At 36.8% G+C, this 16718-nt stretch overlaps 1 protein-coding gene and 1 long non-coding RNA gene across 4 annotated transcripts; one reads left to right on the top strand and one right to left on the bottom strand.

Annotated features, from left to right (window-relative positions):
• The first annotated feature begins 6 nt into the window (after positions 1–6).
• ATAD5 (ATPase family AAA domain containing 5) lies at positions 7–16115 on the top strand. Of its 3 annotated transcripts, none has more exons than XM_035342555.1 (23): positions 7–162; positions 899–2691; positions 3019–3106; positions 3612–3776; positions 4294–4432; positions 4953–5034; positions 5438–5619; positions 6246–6403; positions 6729–6882; positions 7161–7454; positions 7642–7738; positions 8543–8625; positions 8737–8882; positions 8998–9148; positions 9569–9739; positions 9954–10087; positions 10516–10609; positions 10836–10900; positions 11779–11959; positions 12669–12856; positions 13139–13950; positions 14856–15020; positions 15195–16115. In XM_035342555.1, the coding sequence occupies exons 1-23, from the start codon at positions 103–105 to the stop codon at positions 15271–15273; spliced, it is 5481 nt and encodes a 1826-aa protein (XP_035198446.1). In that variant the 5' UTR covers positions 7–102; the 3' UTR covers positions 15274–16115. The 3 variants fall into 3 exon arrangements, with proteins under 3 accessions (XP_035198446.1, XP_035198447.1, XP_035198448.1); XM_035342556.1 differs by having other exon boundaries at positions 13142–13950; XM_035342557.1 differs by having other exon boundaries at positions 9972–10087.
• LOC118175907 lies at positions 551–5481 on the bottom strand. Its single transcript, XR_004755190.1, has 3 exons — positions 5314–5481; positions 3709–3747; positions 551–725 (listed from the first exon to the last, which is right to left on the bottom strand). It is a non-coding gene; the product is annotated as an uncharacterized LOC118175907 (long non-coding RNA).
• Positions 16116–16718: the final 603 nt, after the last annotated feature.

Raw genomic sequence — 16718 nt, forward strand, 5'->3', positions numbered from 1 at the left:
TCTGCCCGCCCGGCTGCCGCGGCCGCCATCGGCCCGGCCCCGCCGCCCCATGGCAACGGCGCGCGCCTGAGGCCCGGCCCCGAGGGGGCTCCGCGCCCCGCCATGGTGGGCAGGCTGGCCCTGGCCGCCGCCTCGCTCCCCGACAAGGACGGCGACGTGCAGGTGGGGCTGGGGGCGGGCGGCCCCGCGCGGCTGGGCCCGGCCGGGGGAGGCGGGGAGCCGGGGGCCGGGGGCTGCCGGGGGCTGACAGCCCCGCTCCGCTCTCCCCCGCCTCTGTGAGGGGGCCCTGAGGGTGCTGCCGCTGTCACCTGGGAGGGGGCTCCGGTACGGGGGTGCCCGGCCCTGAGCGCTGTGGGGCTTCCCGCTGGGTGCCCTGCCCGCCCGCAGCACACAAGGACCTGGGTGGTTCCTGAGCTGCAGCCTCACAAACTGTTAACTCCTTGTGAGACCTCTGTAAAGCACTTTTGAAGGCCCCCCTGGTCACTTGCGGTTTCGGGGCCCTCAATATAAAGTACCTTCCAGGACAGGTGAGGTACTTGAGTGCTGGTGGTGTCACCGTCCCTGGGGTGTTGAAGGAAAGGCTGGATGTGGTGACTGGGGACATGGCTCAGTGGTGACACTGTGGTAGGCAATGACTGGAGCAGCTGATCCTGAAAGTCTCTTCCAACCTTAATGACTCTGTGTCCTCTGTGAAGTAGCAGCTTCTGTATTTCAGGCTGGAATGGCTTTTGAAAACGTGTGATGTGCACACAGTTGCAGGGGGCTGAGATCAGTTTTTGTCCTCCAAAAAAGTTCTAGCATCACAAATACATGCTGCGGTTTCTGTACTGCTTTACGTAATCTTACAACATCTTAGCTTTTAAAAACAAAGATTAACATTAAACTTTTTTTTTTGTAGCCATGCAAGAAACGGCGAGAGGAAGATGCTTCTGTCAAAACAATCACAAGATATTTCTCACCATTAGCAAAAACAGGGGATAAAGTGTTGTCACCACCAAAACCCAACAATATACTGGATTATTTTAAAAAGTCATCTGTACCTGAGAAAGCTACAGTACCAGCTGTAGTTGGAGAAAGTAAAGCACAGTTTGATGGTAATGATAAAGACTGTAAATCACATCATAAACCACCTTCAAAGCTGAAGAGGAAAAGGAAGAGAGTTAATTTAAATAACAAACTGAGAGAGATGAAAGAACCTGAGAATGAAGGCACAATAGAAATTAATTGTGATGACAGCAGAGAAACAACAGAGCCAAAGCAAGATAGTAATGATTTCATTGCTACCTGTACTTCAGCTGACCAAAACCGTGTAGGAGAATCACCTGATGATAACACGCAAGGTGAGAACTTCTCAGATGCAGACATCTATGGAAAAAGCGTGAAGAAGGTTGGTTCTGAAGTAAATGCAGTAAAAAACAGGATAAGAAAATCAAGGAAAAGAAAGCACAAAGTATGTGCAGGTTTGTCTGACAGTCTTTCATTTGAAAACCAGCTGAATGAAGAGTGTAAAAAGGAAACTAAAGATAACAAAATGGTATCTCCCGAAGTAGTGGGGTGTGATGCTATTACCATTAGTGACTCGAGCTTTGACACTCATACAAATGAGGCATTGCAGGTAAACAGTAGTACAATAACAGTGTCATTTGAGGACTTCTTGAGGAGTCAAGGAGAACATAATGTAGATCATGCTGAAGAAGGCACAAAGCCAATGCTGGATGATTCTGTTACAGCAACTGAATTGGACAGAAGTGGTAGTACTAGTGACCCTGAAAAGTCTGAGGAATCTCAGCAGGTACCACTTAGAACAGTAACTGTCCTTGCACAAGTTCATTCCATTCCCCCCAGATTAGCTTCTTTACATAGGGAGCAAAAAGGTTCTATGAAAATAGCTTCCATTTTTTTGAAGCAGAAAGGATGTATAGGAGAAAAAGAAAGTAGCCCACCCCTTTTGGAGAGTGAACAAACTGAACACATTGCTCAGAAAAGAAAATCTAACGTAGTCATTGAGGAAGAGGAATTGGAGTTAGCTGTACTAGAGACTGCAGGATCAGATCCTTTGAAGACAAAATCTGCTCTGGAAGAGAGGCATCAGTTTATGAAAGCATTCAGACAACCAACATCAGATGTAATAAAAAGTGGAGTTAAAAAGGCACCTGGAAAACCAAAACAAGTAACGGGAAAATCTTCAAAAGACAAAAAAGGATCCGAAGGTGACATTGGTTCAAATAAGGGATTAGGAAGTGGAGTACCAGAAGACTGTGTGGATAAACATACGCATTCTTGTCCTGAAAACCATAGAACTAAAACCAAAAGACCTAAAAAGTTTCAGAAAAGGGGAAACAGAAGAAGGAAGGCTTTGGAAGCTAAGGAAAAATGTGTCTTAAATACTAGTGATTACAATGAAGAAAAGGAATCAGGAGCTGATCTTCAAACAAAGGAAAACAACTTGGATGTAATAATTTTATCAAGTCCAAAAGAGAACAAGTTGAGGAGGAGTCTGAGACAGAAGCAAGTTGACATATCCAAAACTGTTACACCTAAAAAAAACAGAATTAGAAATACCTTTTCTGAAGATGAAAGTGTCTGTCCTTTACAGACTTCCACACCAAAAACAAGCAAGCAGTCCTTGAAAAGGAACATGTATAAGGCTGAGGTGATTACAGTGCCCTCTGATGCAAACAGTCCAATAAGGTAAACATTTTAGAATTTATTCTGGCTCTTTGTGCTTTGATTTCTTTTCGTGAGCATTATAAGAGAAAGACAGTTATAAATTTACTGGAATGCAGTTCCACGAATGGTGACCGTGTGGGTTAATAATACAGAAGGACCAAAGTTGACTATAAGCATGCTTGTAATGAAGACTTTGGGGGGGGGGGGGGGGACTAGCTATTGGGGGTTTGCTTATGTTTGCATCACTGCATTTCTGAAAGCTTTTGAAACTGAGGATTTAGTGTAACATTCCTTACATTAAAGTCATAACTGCACATAAAACATTTATGCTTTTTATTCCCTAATTAGAATGAGGTTTACGCGGATCAATGCAACTCTGAAATCGAATAAGGGTGAAGCAATGAAAAATGAAGAGTTAAACTCCAACAATACCAAGGTAATGTATGCAATAGTTAGTGTTTCAGTATTTTGTCACTTACTACATGTATATAATTGTTAACGTTCAGTATTGTATAATAGTAAAGTGTAATGGGGTATGACAGTTCTTAGAAGCCCAGTGGAAAGAGAATGTTACTGTGACTTACTGCGTTTCATAACTGAACAGAGAAATCTGAGAAAACAGCATGCTCGTGTTCTGCAGGTTCTCAAGATAGGACTTAGTGTTTTGGGCAGAGCAGAACAGCTTATGCTTAAGAAAATCACTGCCTCTATTTCATTTCTTTTATAGACAAATCGGAGGATCCCTTTGTAGGGCTCCTTTGTGAAAAGTATTTATATCCTCCTAGTTTATTCCTCCTTTCCATGCTTTCACTTTCGTACTGTTACAGATTTTGATCAGAAATCATGTGCTTTTGAGTGTGAAAGATAACATTATGTGAAATACCTTAATAAAGGTATTGCTGTTAATTGCTAGGTATTCTGATTATTTTGTATTTTAATAGATAAGCTCTACTTCTAAAAATGTATCCAAAGCAAAGCAGCTGGTGGAGAAAGCAAAAGCTATACGGCATAACAGATCAAAGGTCAACGAAGACTTACCGACTCCTGTGAGGCGCTCATCTCGACAGCAAGCTCTTGCTGAAAAGAAACAATTACAAGAAAATGAGGTAAGGCTCTATACTTTGTAGTGGGGAAAAATATTCTCAAGTTCTTACCACTCATGTAAGCAACAAAAATGTTTTTTGTAAACGTTTCTTTTAAAGTATCAAATGAGGTAGATAGTGATAAAATGGTCCAGTGGATGTCAAATAAGTAATGTAACTGCCAGACTTGGACTGGAAAGCTCGTCCTAATGCAGTTCTGTAAAATGCACCAGATGGTCACGCTTAAGAAGTGACTGCCTCTCTTACCTCATGGGCAGCAAGGTGTCTGTTTCAGGGGTGTATGTTGCAGACATCTCAACTTAGAGTAATTCTGGCCTTTGCCTATATATCGGACCTCTTACTCTATATGCTGCTTCTGTGTACGCAACACTAACAAAATTACTGCATAATCTACAAATGGTATTCAGTAACTTCGAAGCTTTCTGATGAGTTTCTTCACTTTCCTCAGTACCAATCAGTAAATCGTGTCCTTAATGAAGAAAAATTGTTTCCTTTATTAATTTGTCTGCTTTCCATCTAGAAATCAGCAATAACTGTACATTCAAGCCTGAGTAATGCCACTACCACAGTGCAGAATGTGAAGCAAAAGAATCTCCGGAGCTTAAATGATGTTTTGGGGAAAAAGTCTAGAAATATGAAGGCTTCTAAGAACTCAAATGGTAACTGGGTTTTACTAAATGTGTTTTATGACATTTATCGCCCGTTTTTATTTTATAATCTGCCTTTGTGGTACATTCAACTTTTGTTGAATAATCTTCCAAGATACGCTTCTTATTTTTATGACGTAAGTAAGCTCTGCACTCACAGGCACTGCTGTCTCCCCCCCCCCTTCCAGGGAAAATTATATTTATTTTAAAGCCTAGCGAGATATAACTGCCAGTAGCATCCCATGCTTTGTCTTCTACAATTTTAAGTTTTTTTTTTAATATAGTGATAAAATAGCTAGAAATATAGCTATAACAAATTGTGATAAAATACTCATCTTTTCCTTTACACACCTTTTCCATAAGAAAAATTAGTTTTTCTTGTTATTACATTGAATATATAGATAGTATATATGAATATATAGAATATATAGATAGTATAGAAGCGAAGTTACAGTCCAGACATGATGAGAGAAATAGACTTGTACATCAGTGCTAACCTAATAATGATTTTTTGCTCTTGTTTTTTCTAAAGGAAAACTGGGATATCCGTCTTTCCTAGGCAAAAATGCTCAGAAATCTGCAGATGAACCGATTGTGATTTTTGATGAAAGCAGGTCAGTTTTCAAAATAGCAGTTGTTTAAGAACCAAAATATATTTCAAGGTGACCCAAACATGTTCTCATTCTACAAATTTAAATGCTTATTGATATGTGATGCAATAAGTGCAATTTTATTGAGTTGGTTCCTGAACCATTGTTGAACCATTTTTGATGGCTGAAAATCTAGTTGATGATTGACGTAAAACATCCTAAATAGCATTCAAAAATAAAAATATCAAGAGATTCAATTTAGCGTTAGAGATTTTTAATAACAAAATTCAAAATTTAACTTACTGCATTTAAATAAACTTTACCAGTTCTTCCAGGCTGCATGAACTCATATATAGAAGTGAATGTGACTGAGCCTGAGATATCAGGTAGTCCTAATGATTTTCTTTCATTTCTATTTTCATTAAAGCCAAGATGCATCAGAAAATTCTCAAGATGATGATCAGTTCAGATCAAAACGTGAATTCTTGATGAGTGGTTTGCCAGAATTACTGAAAAGACAGATCGCAAAGAAAGCGGCAGCAACAGAAGCATATTCTCTTGCAAGTTCATGTTTTAAGACTGTTGTCCATGTACAGCAGAAGGATGACCGTAAGCTTTTGTTCAGTTACTGATAAATGTATTTGACTGTATGTAAATCTTTGTAAAGATTTTTTGTTCAATCAAACAAGTTAGTCTTTGAAGCTCTAATTTTGAGAATACAAGTAATGTTGGACTGAACGGGCCAGAAGGCATCCCCTTCTGACAAAGACAGTGCTTCTTGAAAGACCAGCCCTTTTTTTGTGCTGCTAAGTGAGGGAGTGTGCTACAGTGTTCTTCTGAAAGGGCAAGACAGAAAACCAGAAGGCAGAATAAACGTTTAACAGTTCATATTTGCAAACAAACAACTAATAAAATCCTTAGGAGTGCATCAGTCCTACAGAGACCTGGTGAAGGCAAAGGCTGTTATTCGGAATAAGCAGAGGCTGGGACCAATGTACTGGAGAAATGTATGCAAAAATGTGCAAGCTTGTTCTGCTTGAGGGAGGAAGAATTAGCAAAGATAAGAAGCTGATGCGGTATAAATTAAATAAGCTTGACTTGGATACAAGCAAATGCTCTTCCACTTACAGCTTTCTTTATTACTGTGGGATGGTTTTGTCTGTAGTGTATCTCTGTTTTGTTACCGTGTTTCTTTTCATGCCTTTTTGTTTTCATTTGTTTGTTTTCTTTTGCAGGTCATCCAATGTGGAAATTGAAATCACCATTGTGTCCTCTATTAACTAAGTTAAGGAAACTGAGTCCTGAGGTCACTAACATCACAAAAATCACCATCTCACTTGGTGAATTTTCCACTGTGAAATCAGAACTGACTGGAAACTGTTCTGCACCTGTGGTGAGTGTTTAAAAATGAAGGGTCTTATTACAAGAAAAATGAAAAGAAAATTGAAATTTGTTGCTACTTGGTAGGACACATGTTGGAAAAAAAAAACACAAGTACAGTTTGAACCTATATCAGTACTGGAGGTTTGTTTGTTTTCTTTTGTGGATGTGAGTACATGCACTTTGCCCCTAATGTGTTGTAATGCTAGGCAATTCTCAAGGCTTTCTGTTAATCTCAGGCCTTAACAAGGCAGCTACTGATCTTATCTTAAATTATGCAAAATTGTAACTGTTATTCTATGTAATATTTTCAAGTGGCTTTTTATTTTGTATTGCAGTTTTCTGGTCGCCGATCAGTTTTTCCTGATGCAGTCAGGAAAGGCTTACTAGATGAGATCCTGTCTTCTAACTCTCAATTTCCCGTGAGAAAATACCTTTATGCGTTTCTGAGAAGACAAACGGAGCGATTGCTTTTTGAAAACAGTACACAAGGTTAGTCATCTACATAGGAAAAATAAAATACATAAACACACATAAGAAGGCAGGCTGAAATTTCCAGAAATATTACAATAAATGAATGTTCTTGGAAGAAAACTGGTCCCCATGTTTTAGGTTATTTTGACTAATTTCTTCAAATATGGCTTGAACAAATAAATGTACAGATGTAATGGACAGAACTTGAAATTTCAAGAGATGTGTGTTTTTTGTTGTTGGTTTTCTTCTTCTTCTGGGGGCTGTTGTTGTCTGGCTGTATTTTTTTTCCTTCATAGAAAGCAGAGATGGTGCTGCAAATTCTGAGGTAAATAAGAAACATTCTGACAACTGGAAGGAAACTAAGAGGAAAAGGAAAGAAACAGAAGACCACAAATCAAAAAGGAGAAAACAAGTTGATGGTACAGAGAGTGAATTAAAATCCAGAGTTTCCAGGAACCTTGCTGCTCCTGTATCTGGAGGAAAACAAGCAGATGCAGCACAAGCAACACATCTTCGGAAAAACAAGAACCAGAAACCAGACGTTATGACAGAAGACAATGAATATTTATCAGAGCCAAATGCACTTTCAGGTAAATCTGTATTTCCTGTCTAGTTTTCATTCTCTTTGCATTCAGGGAATATACATCAGCTTTCCATTGTGATGAAAAAAAAAATCCTGTTTTGTCTCGATATTCTACTAGACTTGAGCAATGGATAATACTCAAGATACCAAGAAAATGGATAATGCTTAAATTATCGCTTCTTTTTTTTCTGTAGGTGTTGAAAAGGAAGACATGCTCTGGACAGAAAAGTATCAGCCTCAAGACTCCAGTGAACTTGTAGGGAACAGGAAAGAAATCGAAAGGCTACACAGGTCAGACCCATTCTTAAAATAACACAAAATATCATGCTACTTAATTATGCTAAAGAATTTGTTAATTATTTCACACTGTGCTAGAGTAAGACTTACAATGTGTTTGTTTGCATCCTTTGACTTCAAAAAAGTTGCAGAAACAAATCGGCAGTTGGTATGAATAGTTTGGTCATAATTTCTTTCATAGAGATAAGTTGGTAAGAAATAAACACAACACAGTGAAATGCTAGATGAGGCTATGGGATAGAATACAATACTTAATGCTCTTACACATCTAGTAAAAATCAGTGGGTTTGGTCGGGTTATTTTATGCTTGCACATTAGAGATAGGAACTTGTCAGTACTTGTCTGTGCTTTTTACAGGCATGCTATAAGTATGCCCAAGACTGATCTCGTTGCACTACATCTACTGTTGATGGTAATTTAGTGCTTAAATCCTTGTAATTTACTGTGTTTTCAGTTAAATTTTCTATGTCTGTTTAAGTTCTTGTTGTGACTCTTGCAAAAATGTATTGATTCATCTTCCTAACAACACTATGACTGTTTTGCACAGTTCAAACGGTTTGTTAAGTGACTTGGTTTTTATACTAACCAAGTAATGGAACAGAGAATGAAGCAGGGATTGGTCTTTACAAAATAATTAAACCTTGAATATTTTTTTTAATTGGAAGAGACTCCTTAAGTTTCGAAGAGGGAGATCAGCCACATATTTTCCTTGAGTTTTGTTCTGTTCCATCTGAATTTGGTTTACTTTATTCAGCAGTAATTTTTGTTGGTTTTGTTCTCTGTTCCTTCCCTTTATAGCTGGTTAAAAGAATGGAAAAAAAGAGCTGATTGGGAAGAAAAAAGAAATCAAAAAGGAGAAAAAGAGGACAAAGAACACCAAGGTGCTGATAGAGTTTGAAATAATATATGTAGCTTCTCATTAAAGTTGGCATTACGATAACATGAATTGATAATGATTTGAACAATCTTCTCTGTTTCAAATAACTTCACAGACTCTTTGGACAGCCTTGATTTTAAAGGTAGTGAATCTGATATTGAGGAAGAGATTAACCTCTGCAATACAGTTCTGATAACTGGCCCACCAGGAGTGGGGAAAACTGCTGCAGTGTATGCTTGTGCTCAGGAGCTTGGTTTTAAGGTTTGTGGAGCTTTTTTGACAGTGCTGTATTTCTTATTTGTAATTAATGGTGTGAAAGCATTCGCTGTACAAGATGTCTATTTCATTTATCTATTCATTTTAAATGCCATTGCAGATATTTGAAGTCAACGCCTCTTGCCAGCGCAGTGGTAGACAGGTACTGTCTCAACTAAGAGAAGCTACTCAGTCTCATCAAGTGGACAAAAAAGGCATTAATGCACATAAGCCTTGCTTTTTTAACAGTTGTAGCAGTGCAAAGTCACCAAGTAAGTTTCATAGTCATATCTGTCTTTTTTAGGAACTGAGTTACAAAACAATTTGTAGACATCAGTTCTTTAAAAAAGATAGCAAATGTCAGTTCATCTGGCCTCTGTAACAATAAGAAATGCTCTACTGGCTAACCCAACTACACACCAAATTAAATAATGACTTCTTCAAAATGACTAACTTGTGATTCTCTTCTCAGGTTGTTTCTGTAATGATAGATTAAATGCTGTGACACTTAATAGAAAGTTGAACACAAAACATTCCCTGAACATTAGAAAAGTAAAAGATACATAAATCAGTACAGTAAAACTGTTGTATGCTATAAGCAAAACTGCAAAACTTTGCTCTACATTTGCTTGAGAACTGTCAGTCTGAGATTACATTTCATGCTTAAGATTAATATAAAATGTATCTTGCAGAAAAAATGTATTCTCCAAAGAAAGTAATTTCACCAAGAAAACCTCCACTGTCACCAAAAGGAGCAGGATTAAAACGAAACTTGCCCCCTAAAACACTTGCAAACTATTTCAAAATGCCTTCCAAATATAAAGGTAATGATGGAACAGTAACATCTCAAGAAAAAAATAAAGGTAGGTGTCACTACTTAGTAGTTATCTTTAGAGATGGAAAAGCCATACTGCAATATTGTGTATGTGGAGAAAAGAACAGAATTTATTATTTACTCCATCAGCTGCTGGCTGGAATGATGTAGTGCATTTCTGAAGCAGTTTATGTATAGGATGTTTTGTAAACCACTGCTTAGAGTGCATATTAAATGGTTTAAGTCCTTTATTTTCTGCTCAGTTCTCCATCGATCTGCAGTAAATGTTCAGAGTTCATCTGAAGAAAAAGATGCTCAAATGAAGTCAATAAACAAGGAAGTAGAAGGAGGAGAACATAACAGAAAAAGCGCGACATCTCTTATACTTTTTGAAGAGGTAAAATTCAGGTGAAACTTACTGATGTGAGCAATACATCCTTTTTTTTGTTCTTGTTTAAATTTATTTCCTTCCTCCTTGGGACTCCTAGGTGGATTCAAGTGTGAGGATTATCATCTATTTAAAAATGAATTAAACTCCCGAGTAGTCTTATTAACCAGACTTGAATAAATTTGTTAAAAGATTATGGAACTATCTGTACTGTCTATCAACGGTTGTTCACTGTTACAGCAGTTTGCAGGATTCTACTAATTCAATTTCTTTGACCATCAGATCCCTTCCAACCTCAACCAGTCTGATTCTGTGAACTTGTGCACAAAGGAAATCTGTTACTGTTAAGTCCTACTCTGTAGTTAACAGCTGCATTTACAGCTCGTAGCTATTCTTAAAGCTACTGATATTTTGCATGTCGTTTGTCTTTTCTATAGGTAGATATAATATTTGATGAAGATGCAGGATTTCTAAGCGCAATAAAGACGTTCATGGCAACTGCAAAGAGACCTGTAATTCTTACTACTAATGGTGAGTAGTGCTTGCTTCTGCAATTACAGGCAGCAAAACCTACTTGAATACAAACGCTTAAATGGGAATTGTTGAATGCAGATCCAAAACCTAAAATGTAAGAGACTGTATAGTATCTTAAGTATTTGATTAAAGATGCTTCAACTGTCTGCTCTAATGGATAAAGAAAATAATAATTAGCTTTGAATATAATACCATGACAGTTCACCAATATCTCTTTATCTAGATCCAACATTTAGCTTAATGTTTGATGGCTACTTTGAAGAAATCAATTTTAGAACTCCTTCCTTGGTAAGTCTCTGCTTGGAAATGTAGATGATGTCCTAAGCAAGTAGTTGTCAGTGGATTTAATCTTGAAATTTAAATGTTGGTGTAGGTTTACATTGATCTGATGGAATATATCTATTTTAACAGAAGACTGCTGTTTTGGTTTTATGTGAGAATATGTAAGATGTTTCTATATTTACATGTAGAATTTATTATTAGCCTGGAGGATTTATTTATCATTTGAAAGAATTATAGCAATCTTCACATGAGTTTGTAAGATCTAGTAAGTAATTTCCTAGGAGATATCTAATAGTTTTGATCTGAAGCCTGACTATGCCAGTATCAGTTCATTCATTAAAAAGTAGAACTAGAAATAGTATGGGTTATTCCTTTAATATTATCACTGGGATTCTGTTATAGCAAATACATACTTGCAGCTAGGTATTGTGTAAAATAAATAAATAAATGAGAATCAGAAGGAACTAGCTCTTGAGAAGATAAACTTTTAAGTGCAAAAATGAAAACTCTTTGAGATAATTAAGATAATGCAGATTTGAAAGAAAGAAGAACCTTTATAGTGAATATAGCTAACTAACACCTGCTCAATAATTATAAGAAACGAGGTGTACATAGTTTTAGGAACACAGGCAGAATATGTGTGTTCTTTAATGAGTTAGGTTTTGTAAATTCAAATTAATTATCTGACTTGGACTATTTGGAGCTGATACAGAATTGTGCTGAGGTTTTAATGTTTAATTTAACAAACCCTAATCTTCTGTGTTTAAAGTTTATATATAATCTTGCAAGCGTAAATAGAGTAACTTCTGTTTTGCAGTCCTGACTGGTGTGAGTTGTTTTTAGTGTTGTGTTTTTATTTATACATTTTTCTAACTTTCATTTAGATGAACGCTGCTAGCTATCTGCAGGCGCTGTGTTTGGCTGAGAATCTACGAACAGATGTAAAAGATTTAGCTGCTTTGTTAACCACAAATAACTGTGATATCAGACAAAGTGTTCTCTTCTTACAATTTTGGGTTAAGAGTGGAGGTGGATACTTGAAAGACAAATGTCTGGCACTTCACGGTATGTTGATTTAATTAAAAAGAAAATAATAATTAGATTCTCCATCTTAAGATGACTTTGATTAAATCAAACCATTCCTAAAAATGGACAAATAGATGGTAACTTTCTGTAAGATTTGTAAAAAATTTAGGTGGGTGTTTTGTGTTGTCTGGATTATTCTCTTTGCTACTTCAAAACCTTTTAGTGTACACAAGGGTTTATAAATTTGATTTCTTTTGCCTCTCATCATTACCCATTATCATCTCCTTTTCCACTTACGAGTAGAAAAACTGGACAAAGCAGGGACCTAGTAGTTGTCTCCCTTCAGCTCAGAGTTTGCAGTTCTTTATCATTTAGCAAGTTGTAGGTAACCTACCTAAAACAAGCAGAATGGAAAAAGAAGAAAAATTTGACAGCTAGCAAGGAGGAGGAAGCCTGAAGGATACAGGAACAGTGTCCTCAGGAAGCGTGGGTGTGATAGAGACTAGTGGAGTATAAAAGGAAAAAAGACTATTTCTAATGGCTGCTTGCAGAGAAGGGGGAGTTGGGCAGATTGACACTTAAGGAGACAAAATGGGTGTGATTAATGGGGAGATTTTTGTTGCTGTGTTCATTCAGAACTGCAGCAAGAGGCAACAGCTACAGTATTTGTAAAAGGAATTGAGACCAAGGGGGGATCACTAATTTTATGATGCAACTTTTTCAAGTGAAGCATGTTGTCTTTGTGCAGGAGAAGATGAGACAAACAAAACAGATCAAGTAACTAATTCTGAAAAGGCTATGGATTCAAAGATTGAAGTTTCTCAAGCTGAGGCACCTCTTCAGGAGTTTCCAAAATGCGATACAGGCTGTGTAGAGACATTGCTTGGCCTTAGAAATATCCTGCTGCCTTCGGAAGACTTGTTTACATTTCTTAAGGTATTTTTGTTGTTGATAAGCTAATTGCTAGATAATTGTGTAACCGTCACTATGAATAGTATCTTAAAAGAAAATCTTGTTGAAAAAGTTGGCTGTAGAAATGGTATTCACTAATAATTAATCAAAGTGCAAACTGGGGCAGTCTGCTGCAAGCCAAATAGTCCTTTGCCTCATAAGAATGAAGAGAGGAATATGAGGTTTTCTGTAGTGTCTTTTCTTTTACATTTAAACGCACGATGATTAAAAAAAGTTATTAATGTGTTTTTCACAACTATTTTACAGCAGAAAATCACAACCATGGAGAAATGGGATAAATTGATACAGCTTCTCACAGAATTCCAGCTGAAGACAGTGGATTTTATGTATAGTAATCTTGAACTGCTTCTTCCTTTACCAGTGCATTATATTTCAAACCAGTCTGAAGCCTCTAACTCCACCCTTGAAAGGACTACCATAGTTTCTTCAAAGAACAAATCTATTAACAGCTACTGCTCTGGAAAAAAATCTAAAAAGACAAAGAACAAGAAAAGGCTTGATGTATTGGATGATAGTGACTTATTTGACACCGCACTGAACTATTCAGCTGAATTCTTAAGTTTGCCATCAGATAGTCCTACACCATGTGCTGAAGTGAATAGCGAGGAAGCAAAATTGATGAATAGTGAAGGAAAAGATGTGAAAAGTAAAACCCCAGCAAATGATAAAAGATCTGCTCTTGTTTGTCAGTGTCTGAATTCACTGACTGAATTTGTGGAGAACATGTCTTTCTTGGATTGCTGTGTAAATAGTAACACCAGGGAGCCACTGGAGTTCTCTCAAGATGGATTTAATTGGACAAATGGCAAAATCAAAAATGGTCTTTGTGATGAATTCAGAATAGAAAATACTGATTGGTGGAGTTCCCAGAGCTGTAGTGAAATAAAGGCAGCTATTGAAGCACTCAGTTTTAACAAATGTTCTGTTAGTATTTCACAAAAACTGGAAACCTCCTTGAGCTCCAATAAAACACCTGAAAGTGATCAACTTGAGGGACTTACTATGCATATCTCAAACACAAGAAATTATGTATCCTTCAATCAGTCAGCTGATTCAAGGTAAGGCTTTGCAAATATTTCTGGAATACACTGGGTATACTTGTCAAGAAAAGTGTTTCACAGTGTTTCAGTCACTATATGTGCACATCCATACAGATAGGAATGTTCTCAGTATGTCTCTGAACAATGGAGTAAGTTGTTCTAAGTAAACTTAAACTGCTTGGCACTTGCTACCAAAAAATGACTTTGTTTGAATAACCTGACTAGCGTTGTTCAGGAATGGTGACCTTAATCTGGTCTACTTACATTAAAACTGCATACACACCACCACCCCAAAACGGAAAACAAAGGAATGTTTTCTTCCAAGATAGTCAGATGGACTGAAATTGGTTTTGCAAATACCACTCAATTTTTCATCCAGGGCCCATCTGTATTAAATGTGTAGGTGTTGCCTGATGAAGACCTAACGTAATTGAGCAAAGCTATTACATTTCTGTAAGTAAGAACCAAGAGGAGTAATGTCAAAATGGATCTGTCTAATCTGTGATCAAATTTGGTCGATATATCATGAGTTATAGATTGGATCTGATATTGCCATTTTCCAGAATGTCCATCACAAAATGCTTTTTATTTTTGAAGACCACATATGCTTTCAGTTGTCTGACAGATAAACTAAACTTCACAGACATAACTAGATTGTGAAGACCTTGTCAGATTAGGTAGTTAAGCTAAGAGCATTGGCAAAACAAGCGACTGTCCCTCATGTTTCTGCCGAAGTGCAGTTTTGAAATGCTGTGTAAGCAGCATATGATCAGAAATTGCAGGTGTCTAATCCACTGGGAAGCAGTTTCAGACATCAGTATCTTTAACAGTTTTAAACTAGTGGCTTTGATTTTAAAAGGGGAAAAAAAAAAAGGCAATTAAATTCTTGAACAAGAAACAATAAAGCTTCGTTCTCATTTTAGCATTCACGAAAAAGCACAGAAGAGGCTGGCAGTCATCAGAACTATATTTTCCAGAGCTCCTTTAAACCTGGGTAACAAGCAAGCCAGCATACTTGAATATCTCCCTACTCTTCGCAGTATTTGTAGGTCTGAGAAGATTAAAGAGCAAGGAAAGACTAAAAGAAGGTAAGTTTTAGTTTCCTAAATCCTGCTACGTTTCAGTATACAAGGTAGTTGTATTTTAATAAAATATTTTGTTAAAATAATTCTAGACAAGAAAGGTGCATGTTGCCTCTCTAAGTATTGTCTACCATTTGGAAATAACTTCCCTATTATAGTTACTCTTACTTTTTTTTACAGGTTCTTGCATTATCTTGAAGGAATTCATCTCGAAATACCCAGACAAATGATACACAGTCTGTCTCTAGACTTCCCTTAAAACGGCTAACACCATAAATACTTTGTGCCTAATGGTGGTTTTCTCACCATGGTTTGATTTATTTTTTTTAAACACATTATTTTATTGTATATTCAGAGCCTTTTGTATATTAAATTTCTATAAGTATTTAAAATAATGTATATATCTATTGTCATGATATTGCTTTTAACAACTGAAATGTTGGTGCTTGTCTAGTAAGTGCATTTAGAATATTAAATGTACAAATTAATCTTCATGCTATCTTTCTCTGTAATCTGTGAATCATGTAGCAAGAAGTCCTTTTTTATTTTTTTTAAAAAAACTGTCACAACTTCTACAGCAAAGTTGTTCTTTTCTTTATACCTCACCCACCCACCACTAGGAGCTGACTTCAGTGAAAGAAATGAGCTTCTTTTACTAATTAGCATAAATATTAAATAACATGGGGTGAGGAGGGAGCAGGGAGAGCAAGCAATAACTCTTGTGAAATGTAAATGACTGTGTAATTCCCTTCACAATAACAAGAGGATAGCAAAGCCTTTACAAAGCACTATGCCTCTATGTACATATATTTGTATACATTGGTTTCAACTTCACTCGTTATTTACAGCTGATATGCATGTTGATCCGAAAAGGGTAGAGGAGTGATTACTGTAGTTCATGATGGACTTGCATATTAGGCAAGACTTTGTAAATACCAATTGTTCCAGTATTACTTTGATTTCAGTAATATTTAACTACTTCTAGTCTTGTATATTGTGTTCTATTTTTATACTTCATTTTGTATTTGGCAAGACTTCAGCCTGATTATTTGTGATTGAATCTGTTTTTATACAACAATAAATTTGTGACACTTTGCTATAGTTCTGGATATTTCTGATATATATATGAAAAGTAAGACTTTAAAATGTAATGGTCTCGGTCTATAAAAATATTTAATTTTTAAAAAAACTGGAAGCATCTCAACCATGTTTTTTCTACCTTTATATTGCAGTTTTACTGTTCTTCCTCCTCAAACTGAGATTGTAGCATTACAGTGCCACTCCATTTACCTCAATGTTTCTGTAATAATGAGAGGCTATTTTCTAGTACCTTCTGTTCTCATCCTGTATTTTTCATGTCCTAAAGATGTTCAGGAATGAGAAATATTTATAAAAACAGTAAATTATTTTAAGGATCTGCATTGTAGATAACTTTTATAATTTACTCTTTCAGTAGCACAGAGTGAAATAAAACTGTGCCTGTTTAAAATTTTATTGGCTTGTACCGTTGCATCAATGGTCTGAGTCCTGTGAACTTTTGCAAAAAATAAAGTAAAAGTATATCCAGTCATTGCTTTATAAAGGCTGCTAACTAAGGTGTGGACCTACATATGCTGGAGACAGGCCCTATAATGTATTACCTTCTATTTTAGAGAATACAGGGGAAGACATAAATTAGCAGCGGGAGACAACTTACTTCCTTTT

Source organism: Oxyura jamaicensis, chromosome 18 (assembly GCF_011077185.1).
Source record: "Oxyura jamaicensis isolate SHBP4307 breed ruddy duck chromosome 18, BPBGC_Ojam_1.0, whole genome shotgun sequence".
NCBI classification, from domain to species: Eukaryota; Metazoa; Chordata; class Aves; order Anseriformes; family Anatidae; genus Oxyura; species Oxyura jamaicensis.